This window comes from Priapulus caudatus, unplaced genomic scaffold (assembly GCF_000485595.1).
Source record: "Priapulus caudatus unplaced genomic scaffold, Priapulus_caudatus-5.0.1 Scaffold578, whole genome shotgun sequence".
In the NCBI taxonomy this organism is placed as follows: Eukaryota; Metazoa; Priapulida; class Priapulimorpha; order Priapulimorphida; family Priapulidae; genus Priapulus; species Priapulus caudatus.
The window spans coordinates 67,359-80,204 of NW_014577639.1; the positions used below are offsets into that span (position 1 = coordinate 67,359).

At 40.9% G+C, this 12,846-nt stretch overlaps 1 protein-coding gene across 1 annotated transcript in view; it reads left to right on the plus strand.

Moving 5' to 3' along the window:
- The window catches only part of LOC106811810 (spectrin beta chain, non-erythrocytic 5-like), a 78,023-nt gene extending 65,194 nt beyond the window's left edge, over nt 1-12,829 (plus strand). Inside the window, exons 36-44 of the mRNA XM_014815529.1 lie at nt 472-684; nt 2,244-2,360; nt 7,701-7,814; nt 8,115-8,297; nt 9,552-9,697; nt 10,073-10,187; nt 10,369-10,485; nt 12,331-12,454; nt 12,732-12,829. Of these exons, the coding sequence (XP_014671015.1) occupies nt 472-684; nt 2,244-2,360; nt 7,701-7,814; nt 8,115-8,297; nt 9,552-9,697; nt 10,073-10,187; nt 10,369-10,485; nt 12,331-12,454; nt 12,732-12,829 (1,227 nt within the window). The remainder of the gene's footprint in view (nt 1-471; nt 685-2,243; nt 2,361-7,700; nt 7,815-8,114; nt 8,298-9,551; nt 9,698-10,072; nt 10,188-10,368; nt 10,486-12,330; nt 12,455-12,731) is intronic.
- The last annotated feature ends 17 nt before the right edge of the window (nt 12,830-12,846 follow it).

Sequence of the window (12,846 nt, forward strand, 5' to 3'; positions counted from 1 at the left end):
CCTACGATAATTTTAAGCATGCTGTTTTGTAATGTTAGATCTTACATCCTACGTCATCTCTGTATACATATATATATATATATATATATATATATTAATGTATTGTCATAGAATATGTATTTGATGTTTAATATATCATAACTTTGTTAATTTGATTATTACAATTTATTTAGATTTTTTTATTTTAAATGTGAAGCAAGATTGGTTTAACTGATGTTTCTTTATTTTGATGAATTGAACTTCACTGTCCTGTCTTGATCATAGTTCACGACAGTAATGAGTTCGAATTAGAATCATTTCAGTGTACATGAACTTTGATCAAGACATGAAAGATAAAAAATGTTTCTAGTTATTTAGTTCGTTTTAATAAATAAACATCAGTAAATTCAGCCTTGCTTTATATTATATATATATATATATATATATATATATATATATATACACATATTGCTCTTTGCTCTTTGGTGTTAGAAATTTAAAAAGGAATTGGAAGGCCATCAGCTAGTTGTGGAAATGAAGCTTAAAGAAGGTGAAAGGATATTAGCCGACAACAGTGGTCTTGATAAGACTCACCAGAAGGAGATACGGGACAAATGTTATGAGTTAAGGCAGGCTTGGGAAAAGTTGGAGGATGCATCCATGCAGCGAACTCAAAACTTAGAAGTCACCCTTTGTGGGCATCAGGTAATACACTAGTGTACGTTTATAAATATTGTAGAGTATATATGTAATTTCGAATCACTAACAGCAATAGCGGCACTCATTATGAAAAAGATTTATTCTCTTAGCAGTCCCAGCACTACATGATCTTCTCACATTTGCCCTTTTTAGCTCATCTGACATAGTCAGATGCAGCTTGTAGAATCGCATGATCGTCCGTCCGTGCGAGCGTCCGTCCGTCAACAGTTGGGCACAAATCTTAACCGCTCGACGTACGGTCACGATATTTGGCACATCGGGGGGGATCGTCAAAACGAGTTGGGATGTCGAAGCTGGGAGTCAAAGGTCAAAGGTCAAGAGGTGTAAAAGAAGGGGGAACATTCACTCCTTAACTTAAGGTATAGGGAGGAAATGCAGAATTGCGCGCAACAAATTCTAAACGGCTTGACCTAGGCTCGTTGATAGTCGGTGTATAGCATCATGGTAGGAAAAGCCATCACTGTGCCGAAATTGGAGGTCACAGGTCAAAGGTCAATGGGCCACAGGGCAGATTTTAGACATTTTCTAAAGACATGGTCTGACGGAGGCGTATTGAAAAACTTTTTTGTTTTCAGCAGTGACCTAGCATTTTTATGGCTTTATTTGAAGGACCATGAAATGTAACCTTCTGCTTGACAAGAGAAGAAGTAAGTGTCGATAACCTTTTGACCCTCAAGAGGAGGGTTAAACATGGATTTGTTTACTGTCTTGTTAGAAAGAATTTGACTGCCGGTTGCTAGTAGAATCTATACATTGCCGATGATATTGATGGCTACAATGTCACAGTGAAATTTTAAAAGCTAAATTTGGTTGAAGAAGGTTTATGCTCCTTAAATCATATAATTTCTATGGCATTCTGTACTGTCAGTATGTTACATGTAACGTATGCCACTGCCAGTGCATGTGGTGGTGGTACTGTGTAGTTTTTGCCTGCGTTAATTGGTTACAGGTGGCAGCTCTCTATTGCAGCCTGTAGGCTTGCGTAGGTAAATGGATGAGTGCAATTACCTATTCTGTCTTGCAAATAGTTGTTGCTACTACGTATGATGGGAGCTTCCATCTTTAATCTGAAGACACTTAAACGTACGCGCCATCTCGTGGCAACTTTCATAACGATCCCAACGAACATTCCTTTGAGAAGGTTCCTGATACCATTCATGTGCATTCCACTGTTTCGGCGTGTATGTGAACACATTTGGGACTAACAGGGTTTACTAGAATCCCACCACTCCACCACAGAGTCACCGCAGTAGACGTTATATGAGCGCTGTCGCTCCGCGGCACTTGTATTGATTCATACTCCTGTAATTTATGGTGTAAAATGACACTTGCCATAGAGCCATACCATCCCTCAGACTGCCTAAAGCATACCTCTACTTGTGTCAGGTATTCCCTTTGAGACCAATGTGGCATCTAAAGCAAAGAGGCTCAGATATCTTCCCATAGAATATCCTGCTGAAGAGATATTGTTCACCCAAGTGACAGAGATAACACCTAGCTCTTGCTCCTTGGTCTACCCTAAAATCTACTGTGTTGCCTTGCAGTATAACTCTGATGCAGGCGATGTGGAGCTGTGGATGAATGAGAAGCGACAGCTGTGTGACAATGAAAATGTTGGTAGCGATGAAGATGCCAACTTGAAGCTGCTGAAACGACATAAGGTCAGCCATTAATTCTTTCATGACCTTTATGCTGTGTGTGTGAATATATATATATATATATATATATATATATACAGTGTGGCCCCATTATATTACGCAAACGTTGGGGTCCATAAAATGTCATCGCGAAAAAAGCGGCGTCGCGTTAAATCGGGGTTAAAGAAAATCAGCGTATAAACTGGCCAAATGTTGACCTAACATCCTAAAACACTCGTATTTTTGCACTGTTTGACCCGTTTTTTGCACGTTTACCTTCTGGCAAGTAAATTACCTTTGAATTAAAGAATTTCGCAAATAAATTGGTGTTACAGTAGAAATTAATTATAATTAAGTGCTCATCGCTGTCAGTCGCGTCGCTGTCGACCTAAGCACTCAGTCACAGTGAGTTGCAATGCGTCGCGTCGCGTCGAATTTAACTCACCAAAAACCTTTTCAGTTCTGGCAAGAGCAAAAAAGGTCCAATGACTCATCTCATTATATCCGAATTCGCGTTAAATCGGGGCGCGTAAAATCGGGGTTTCACTATATAGTGTACTCTTTTCTAGATATCTTTAATTATTTTGTATGGCAAGCCATCCCCTTCAAAAATCATTTTCAAACATTTCAAATACACAATTATAATCAATTTAAAACATTTCAAATTAATTAATAAAAATACAAATTACTTTATATTGTTCGAGAAATTCAAATTCAAAATTTAAAATCACAGAATAACAAATCAATTTATTAACTTGCAAATTAATTCACAACTTTCCAAAATTCCTTCACATCATTGTAAAAATTTATTTTCAAAACAACAAACCAATTTACTAACTTGCAATTTAATTGGTAACATGTTACATAAACTCACAAATGTTCAAATCTTGCTTCATCACCCTAACAATTGAAATTATATGTTTTAAATTAATTTACAGAATAACGAATCAGTTCACTAAGTTTGAAATTAATTTATTACTTTTAAAATTAATCACCAGAAATGCGAATCTAACTGTTGGTTTCAGAATTATTAGGTAACAGACGACAAATGTATAGCTTAAATTACAAATTAATCATACAGCTTGCAAAACATATATAAATGTTTACAATCAAAGAGCTCGTTTAACAATCAATTTATGCAAATTCCAATCTATTCAAGACATCTGAAATCACCGTACTACCGTACTACCGTTTACAATTTGCCGCCCACTCTGTTGTTTTCGGTCCATGTGCAAAACTATTCAGGAAACTTCGAATCAATTCATAGGACTTGCAATCTATTCACTACACTTTCCGAACCAGCCAACTACAAACCAAACTCCAAATCAATTCATTATAAAAGTGCCCGGATGCTTCAGCTCGGATGGATACGTATTGGGGGATCCGATTTTTACCACCCTGTGGGAAAGATGTGTTTGTTTACAGCTGTACACTACAGTGTAGTGACAGTGTTTCCCAAGGAGCGTTCAGCGTGACGTCACGTCCAGGTCACGTGTGTAAACATAGCTCTGCTGGTTGGCAAAAGCGTTCGCTGGCGGCACAGGCACGTGGAACGTCTCAATAAAATAAAATAAAGGTAAATAAACACGAAATGTATTTACTACCAAAGTCTTAATGTTTCTCTACTCTATTTCGCCTATAATCACCTGTAAATGCCGGTCAAATGCTCATCTGCAACACACAAGTACACCGCACGCCCGCCCTTAGCTCTAGTACTATAGCCCGCGTACAGTGACTGCCGCAGGCAGCCGCAGTGACAGTGCAGCCGCAGCCGTAGTGACAGGCGCTGCCTGCGGCAGTCATTGTACGCGGGCTATAGTACTAGAGCTAGCCCGCCCTGTGCTGCGTGCACAAGCAACATGAATAAGAGAGTTATGTTATTCATGTTGTTTATGCTCTTTTATTGTTATGCTCTCTTCTTGATGTTATTCTTGTTCAGCAGAGCTATGTTTACACACGTGACCTGGACGTGATGTCACGCTGAACGCTCCTTGGGCAACACTGTTACTACACTGTAGTGTGCAGCTGTAAACCACAGTGCTGTAATCAAACTCATCTTTCCCGCAGCGTGGTAAAAATCGGATCCTCCAATACGTACTATAGAGGGTTCCGCGTCTTGGACTAAAAATAGCAATATTACCTACAATCCCGTGCCGCTGGCCATACCGGTTACAAACAGAGCGAACACGTGTGGCGTGTAATCTGTAGACTGGTACTCGCTCCCACCTCTCGGGTTAGTTACTCGATGGGTCCATGCATCCATCGAGTAACTAAGCCGAGAGGTGGGAGCGTGTACCAGTCTATATAATCGGCCGATCTGCACAATCACCGATTTTACATTAGCTATAGTATAGTGTTCTTATTGCAATAGATATTAGTAGCAGGTGGATCCCGATTTTTCGGGACAGGTTTATCAGCGTGGTTTGGGGTGCTCCGCTAGAGTTCAATGAGATTACACAGGTCAGGTTTCGCAGGGCTTATATTAGCGTCGCGAGATTGCACGCAACACATATGTTCATGGACTTGAGTTTGTTTACATCGCGAGTGTTCAGAAATTTCACCGATTTTACTGCATATAGCTATCAAACGCAGCGTTTTATAACATCTGGTGTATGCACATTTGCCAACTGTCTGAAAATCTCTGAAGTGTACGTAGTATGGACAAGTACTTTGATTCACTAGACAACGTAGCCAAAGCACGCTATCTCGAGAAAATTGCGTGCATTGGGAATCGACACCCTTACGAGAATGGAGCGAGGACCACAACTTGTGCCCATCACGTACTTATTAGGATCTCGTGAATTGACTACCTAACATTCTAGCCGAGTCCATTTTATACTCTCAAGGACTTTCAGAACCACAAAAGCCTGGATGCCTACGATCCACTGTTCTGCGGTTAGGTTAGTGGTGTATCAGTCTACATCTATCATGTGAACAGTGAGAGTCCCATCTACGTTATCCGAGCACGTGTTATGCACTCCCAGTATCTGATTATACCATCTCTCTATCCGAGCATGAGTCACGATGAGATAAATGGGACAGGCATCATGTCAGCACACTGTAATTGTAAAGCCGGGCTTGGTGCATTCTGTTCACATGTTGCCTCGGTGCTATTTTATTAAGAGTATGCTGCACGTGCAAGAGAAATCGAAATCATCACCCCCACTCAAACAGCTGCCTACTGGATATCGGCGATATAGCATTATGTATGTAAAATTATAAGTGTAAATGTGTAGCGGTGTGCGCCGTGCGTGAGTAATACTAGGCGAAAGAGAGTAGAGAAACATTAAGACATTTGTAGTAAATACATTTCGTGCTTATTCAGCATTGCTTTTTTATTGAAAATGCTCCAAGCGTCTGTGGTCCGCCTGGTCTCTCGTCACTTTACCTTGTGTTGTGATCACGCTAGGCAGCCTAAAAAAGCTGTGTGGCTCTCTCTGATACCGATTGCTGCAGTTGACAACACCGCAGGAGAGCGGCGTTGTGATGCATTTGCTTAATAGGCGAATATAAAATGAGCAGAGGTGCGTTGCTCAATGTACTTGTACCATGCCTGAACTGGCTTCTGTATCCGTCAGGGCCGGCGGCGTTGCATTGTGGGTAATATAAAAAATCGCGGAACCCTCTATAGCATATCAATCCGAGCTGAAGCATTCGGGCACTTGTAGAATGAATTGATTTGGAGTTTGGTTTGTAGTTGGCTGGTTCGGAAAGTGTAGTGAATAGATTGCAAGTCCTATGAATTCATTCGAAGTTTCCTGAATAGTTTTGCACACGGACCGGAAACAACAGAGTGGGCGGCAAATTGTAAACGTTAGTAAGTGATTTCAGAGGTCTTGAATAGATTGGACGTTGCATAAATTGATTGTTAAATTAGCTCTTTGATAGTAAACATTTATATATGTTTTGAAAGCTGTAGATTAATTGTAAATTTAAGCTATACATTTCGTTTGTTACGCTAATAATTCCTGAAGACCAACAGTTAGATTCGCATTTCCTGGTGATTAAATTTTAAAATAAAAAATTAATTTGCCAAACTTAGTGAACTGATTCGTGTATTTCTGTAAATTAATTTAAAACTTATAATTTCCAATTGTTAGGGTGCATGAAGCAAGATTTGAGAGCATTTGTGATTATGTCAAGCAGTGTTAATCCAATTAAATTGCAAGTTAGTAAATTGGTTTGTTGTTTTGAAAAAAGATTGTACGTTTAGAAAATGCATTTTTACAATGATGTGAAGGAATTTGTATATCAGGAAATTATTTTGGAAAGTTGTGAATTAATTTGCAAGTTAATAAATTGATTTGTTATTCTGTGAATTGATTTTAAATTTTGAATTTAAATTTTTCGAACAATATAAAGTAATTCGTATTTCTATTAATTAATTTGAAATGTTTTAAATTGATTTAAAATTGTGTTTTTGAAATGTTTGAAAATGATTTTTGAAGGGGATGGCTTTCCATACTTTTGTTTATTAATACTTTCTGATTGACATCTATGAAAAATAGAAATATCTATACATAACAGAAAACAAGACAGCTAGACATCTGGTGTAATGTAATGATATATCCCTGTGTTCTAAGAATATAGATGCCATCACTAGGGTTAGTCTCTAACTTTAACAGTATTGATCTATATATACTTTCACGTGTGAAGACAAGATAAATTGTACGACGATGAACAATTTCCAAGAGTCTAAAAGTTTATACACACATAATAACTCTGGTTAAATAAATTACATAAATAAATACATTAAATAAATACATTAATAATATGTAAATTTTGATCACTTTACTTGAGATATGAAACAACAATTTGCTCTTGCGTAATTATTCAAAGGATAAAACGGGCATTTCTACCCAGATCCCTTTTCTGTGTTACGTTATGAAATAATTAGAATATATTCTTGCAAATGTTTACTTGCTCATAGGTCAGTGCCATGCATTCATGCAGTGTACTCCAGTTACAGGATACTAATTCTTATTCTGAACACTCTTTCCTGTTGTACATCATTAAATAGTCTATACATGTGTTCACCGATTTTTACTTGCATTCACAATTGTGCTTTTTTTAGGGGAGGTAGGGGATTATACCTACTTCTTTTGGCCAAAAAAACTCGTGAAAACGAATCTGTATAAATGGAAGTCAATGTGATAATGTGATTCATGTTACGGAATAATGTGTTAAAAACGTTTGTACTGGAAGTGGAATGCGTTACGTTCATAACGTATTATTGTATGCTGTAGCACAGTACATCTACAGCAAACGGGACGAAAAAACATCGATAGTAGCAGTGCCTTGTGAGAGATCTATACTGCACGAAAGCATATCTATACTGCATTTTTTGCTTTTCTACACGTGCAGGCACTGACATTGGAAATTGCAAGTTATGACAAACAGCTAGCCGACCTGCAAAACCTGTGTAGCAAGTTGGCTGATTTTGGCCATCCAGACAGCAAGAGCATTAAGAAACGACAGGTGTGTTTTAAGAAGTCTGTATTTACCTACGTATCAGTCAAACAATCTGTCATACATAATACCAAAATCTGTACTCTCACACGCACGCACACGTATGCACGCGCGCACACACATACACAAGCACACACACACAAACACGCACGCGCACGCACGCACGCACACACACACACACACACAAAAGCACACACATATGTATACACGTGTTTATACACATGCGCATAGATAAACGTATTTGACGTTCAGTTTTATTTATTTCTTTTTAAAAGTGATCTTCATAAACCTAATATATTTTGGTTTCAGGAGCACATAGAAGCGCAGTCAAGCACTTTGAATGATGCTGCCCATGAGCGCGAACAGAAGCTAGCAGTTAGAAGAGATGTTCTTGAGTTTCTACGTGAATCTGATGATTTGGAGGAGTGGGCAACACAGCATATGCAGCTGGTGCAAAGTGAGGACTTAGGACAGGACTTTGAGCACTTTGAGGTTTGCATGAACTATCACTTGTGCTTTTTTAAATCCGTGAGCTCTAGCTGTATACTATATTATACTGGAAAGCCTTTGTGGAATATAGCAAATACATGAAATTAATTAGCATGCATCTTGGAATCTGCTACCGAGTTTGAGTATTCACTGGAGAAACTCCATATTTTGGCTTCCTGGAACTTTTGAATCCAAATATTCAAAAATGAGCACCTGCCCTAGAGCAGTTTAGTAAATCTGCTTTAGTTATTTACAAGCAAAAGGTTCAAAAACCTCATCGTAATTCACATGCATGCAGGCACGCACATGCACAAACACGTGCACGCATGCACACAGGCACGCACACACAAACACGTGCACGCACGCACAAACACGTGCACGCACGCACAAACACGTGCACGCAATCGCCGTACTGCCCCTGAAAATCTAACCCGACCGACGGCAGTGACCTGCCTTGCCCTTTTCTGTAATTGCCGTCGGTGCCTCTGGCTAGACTGCTTCGCGGCCGCACTGTTTGTCGCAGAGCGTGTACATTGTCTAGCAGAGCGTGAGTCCGGATACCAGTCTACCCTTCGGCAAAAACAATAACCGTAAACGTGGCTTGCTGCCAACCGCTGCCAGTAGACGATCGATAAATCGTGTGCCACTGCGCCTGTGTATGCTCGTGGTAGAACACGAATATTTAAATACTGCACGTGGACTCGGCCTGTTTGTACATTAAAAGCCAGGGGATGTTGATGTATTAATTTGTTATGAGTTTTTAGTTATTTTAAAAAAGTGCCTTGGTGCCCTTCTCAAATTCTGAGAGTTGCCTTGATGCCTTTTAAAATTGCCTCGGTGCCCATCCATTTTAGAGAAAATTCAAGGCAATTTCTCACATGCCCCCAAAAAATTGCCTTACCCCTCTCGTCGCTTAATTCGAGGCCCGACTTGAAATTTAATTATATGTACTACCGTCTTTCTCTGTGCATTCATTTCCGTGTAATCACTTGAAATGTAATTATATGTACTACCATCTTTCTCTGTGCATTCACTTCCGTGTAATCACTGGTATTCATCTCGTTTTCCCTTAAAGCTTCATTGTTGTCTACCTGTATCGCTGGGGCTTAAGTTATGTGACTAGTTATCATCCATAGTTATCAACCATTCTACTTATCATTATTTTGGCTCGATAAATCTTAATGTTTCATATGTTGTATGTTGTATTAATCAGGTTTTATTCTTGCTTTAAATCCCTGCTGTAATACGCTGCTATAGAAGCTGCAGGCCAAGCATGGGAAGTTGATAAATGACCTAGAAGTGCATGCATCAATCTTTGAGCAATGCCAGCAAGACGGCAATGCCCTCTTGCTGAGAAACACCATTCATACAGCAGAGATAGCAGAGAAGCAGGAAAGTCTCAGGTATACTGCTGGCATACATCACGGTTCATCATATTCTGATGATTTTATATGCATAGGTGTTTACCCCTCCATATGCCATTGTTTTCCTTAATTAAATTCATTTCAACGTGTGTGCGTGCATGCGTGCGTGAGTGAGTGAGTGTTTGTGTGTGTGGGCGTGTGCGTGTGTGTGTGTGCGGTTGCGTGTGCGTGTGCATGTGCATGTGCGTGTGTGTGTGTGAGAGAGAGAGAGAGCGTGCACGCATTGCGAGTGTGTGTGTGTGTGTGCGTGTGGGCATGTGTTGCATGTGTGAATTCTAATATTATATTATTACAGTAAAGAATTGTGGAATGATGCAGTATTAAAGTGGCAATATTGGATTAATTGCATTTCAGAGAGGCATGGGAGACTTTTCGTAAAGCAGTGAATGAGCAGAATGACAAACTGGAAAATGCTGCAGAGCTACATAAATTCAATCGTGATATCAGTGATGCTTTGCTGCGAATACAGGTGAATGATGTTACCATTTATCAGCATTTTTGTTGGCATGACGAAGGACTGTATGTACAATTTTTCATTATTTAGGTGAGGCGTATACATGCTGGATATATATTGACTTTTCTATGGTTTAAGGATTGCTGACTATTTTTCATGCATCCTAATCTTTGCCTTCTAATCTGCTCACACATAGGAGAAAAATGCAGCTATGCCTGATGACCTTGGACGTGACATTCATTCTGTTCAGCGTCTGATGAAAGCACATGAGTTATTTCAAAATGATCTCATTGCTATTGAACACCAACTAAGGGTATACGAAATAGCCACTAGTCAGTGTCTAGTTATTATGTAGCTATAATTGTGCCGTGAATGCAGTCTTACGTAATACCCCTGTCACACCTACCCGCGATCACGCTCGCGCTCCCACTGCGACCTGAAAAGTATGAAAGCGCGAGGAAAAGCGCAGCCCATGGAAATCCATGGCGTGGTGTGACCATGGTGTGACACCATGTAGCTTAACAGTAGCTTACATTACGCTCTTGACTCGCTTATTACGCTCTCAATGCGATCCTATGCGTTCCCAGTTTGATCTTCAGTGCGCTCCCACTGCGCTCAGTGCGCTCTCAATGCGGTCCCACTGCGCTCAGTGCGCTCTCAATGCGCTCCCACTGCGCTCAGTGTGCTCCCACTGCGCTCAGTGCGCTCTCAATGCGCTCCCACTGCGCTCAGTGTGCTCCCACTGCGCTCTGTGCGCTCTCAGTGCATCCAAGTAGCTCTCGCTGTGCTCTTACTACGCTCTCAATGCGTTTGCAACTCGCTCACTGCGCGTGCGCGGCGTGTATATATTAGTGCATCTTGTTCCTAGGTACTATGAGGAACTCTGAAGTCAAACTTCATACTGGCGTGCTTGTCACCGGTTGCTATAGGTGGCGCATAGTAATTGCAATCGTCAACCCTGGTTCCATAGCCTTCCTATACATGGTGTCTTGTTTGGTGCATCTTGGACCAAGTCTTGCTAGGAGCTCATCAAACATCTTTGGTTGTACTCTCAGGAAGTTAAAGAAGGATGCAGGATCTTCGTGTCGTAGCTCGGCCATTAGGCAGTGATAGTGACCAAACTGAACTCTTCTCCCCACATCTAACCATGGTCGAACCCAGCTTCTCTCCCTTCTTTCCCTCCTCCATCTTCTCCTTCTAATGATGTTGACAAGGGCCTGGCCATCTTGTGCCTGCATATGTGCTAACTGTAGTACAATATGCACATTCTGCCTGTCTGCGGCCATGGTGAAGAGCAGATGCACACTGATTGTGTATAGAAGATGAAGTTCTATTATACATATTTATACCAAAAGGTGGGTGTGGGGGGGGGGTCAGTGGAAGTGGGATCGTAATAAGAACGCTCTGTGAGCCTATTGCAAACGTAGGAACAACGCCTTGGACGTATTACGAGCGTCATAGTCTCAGTTGCAGCGCAGTGTGGACGTAGAATGAACGGTAACAAGCGTAGTGGAAGCGCAGTAACGGCGCAATAAGAACGGGAGAGGCACGTATGGAGAGCCCATGCAATGAGGGTACAGCAGTCGCAAACCAGTCGCAGGGGACGATTTCTGCGACCCCAAGTCGCTTCTATTCGTTGTTGCTACGTCCACGATACGCTCATGTAGTTTGCTTTGCGCTGCCACGGCGACTGTACTGCGTCATTACACCGCTCATTACAGAGCGCCGACCTGCTGTGCTTGTTTTGATTTGGAACAACACAAGCGCTGAGGTTTGGCGCTCAACGTAGCCCATGGCGACCCTCTTCCGTCCTTGACAGTTTCCACTGCGTCACCAACTCGTTCTCAGAGATCTTACTGCGCTTTTTCTCGCGCTTTCATACTTTTCAGGTCGCAGTGGGAGCGTGAGCGTGATCGCGAGTAGGTGTGACAGGGGTATAAAGGGAATTAACGTGTTGATTGATACTAGCGTTATGGCCACTATACTTCTTTCTACGTACATTTTTGTATTATGATAATAACATATGATCCAAATAACAATATAGTGTGATTAGCCAGAATAAATTGTGAAGGAAATTTTTTTATTATTAAAGAGTCTGTTCCTGAAGACCTTTAGGCTCAATAATGACCAGTAAACATTTATTAATTTTGTGGGATAGGATCTAGTGAATGACTGTGAACATCTGTGTGTGGGGCACCCAGAGGCAGCAGATGAGCTGCATGGTCTCCAGGCAATGGTGATCCAGCGTTGGAATGAACTTGAGGACGAGGCAGCATACAGAAGTGATCGCTTGCAAATGGCTCACGATCTCTTTCACTACATGGCTAAGGTGAAACCACTATGTGTCCCATGAACCTCAACACTCCAACTTTGTTCTGACCATTTTAGGGGATTTTTAATTTTTCGCTGATTTCTGTTAGTGTATTTTCTTGCGAATTTTATATTGTAGTGCCTATATTGCTAATTTCTTCTCATGGTCGATTAATCTGTGCACTGTGCATCAGTTTGGTGATGTGTACATGAGTGGTACATGATAATAGTGAATATTGTGTGATACAGTCACGCGATCTGGAGATGTGGGCCGACCAGGTCCTAGCAGAGATGGCAACGAAGCCATCAGTAAACAACCTGCAGGCAGCACAAGGATTGCAAAGTGAGCATGACAGTCTGCGGG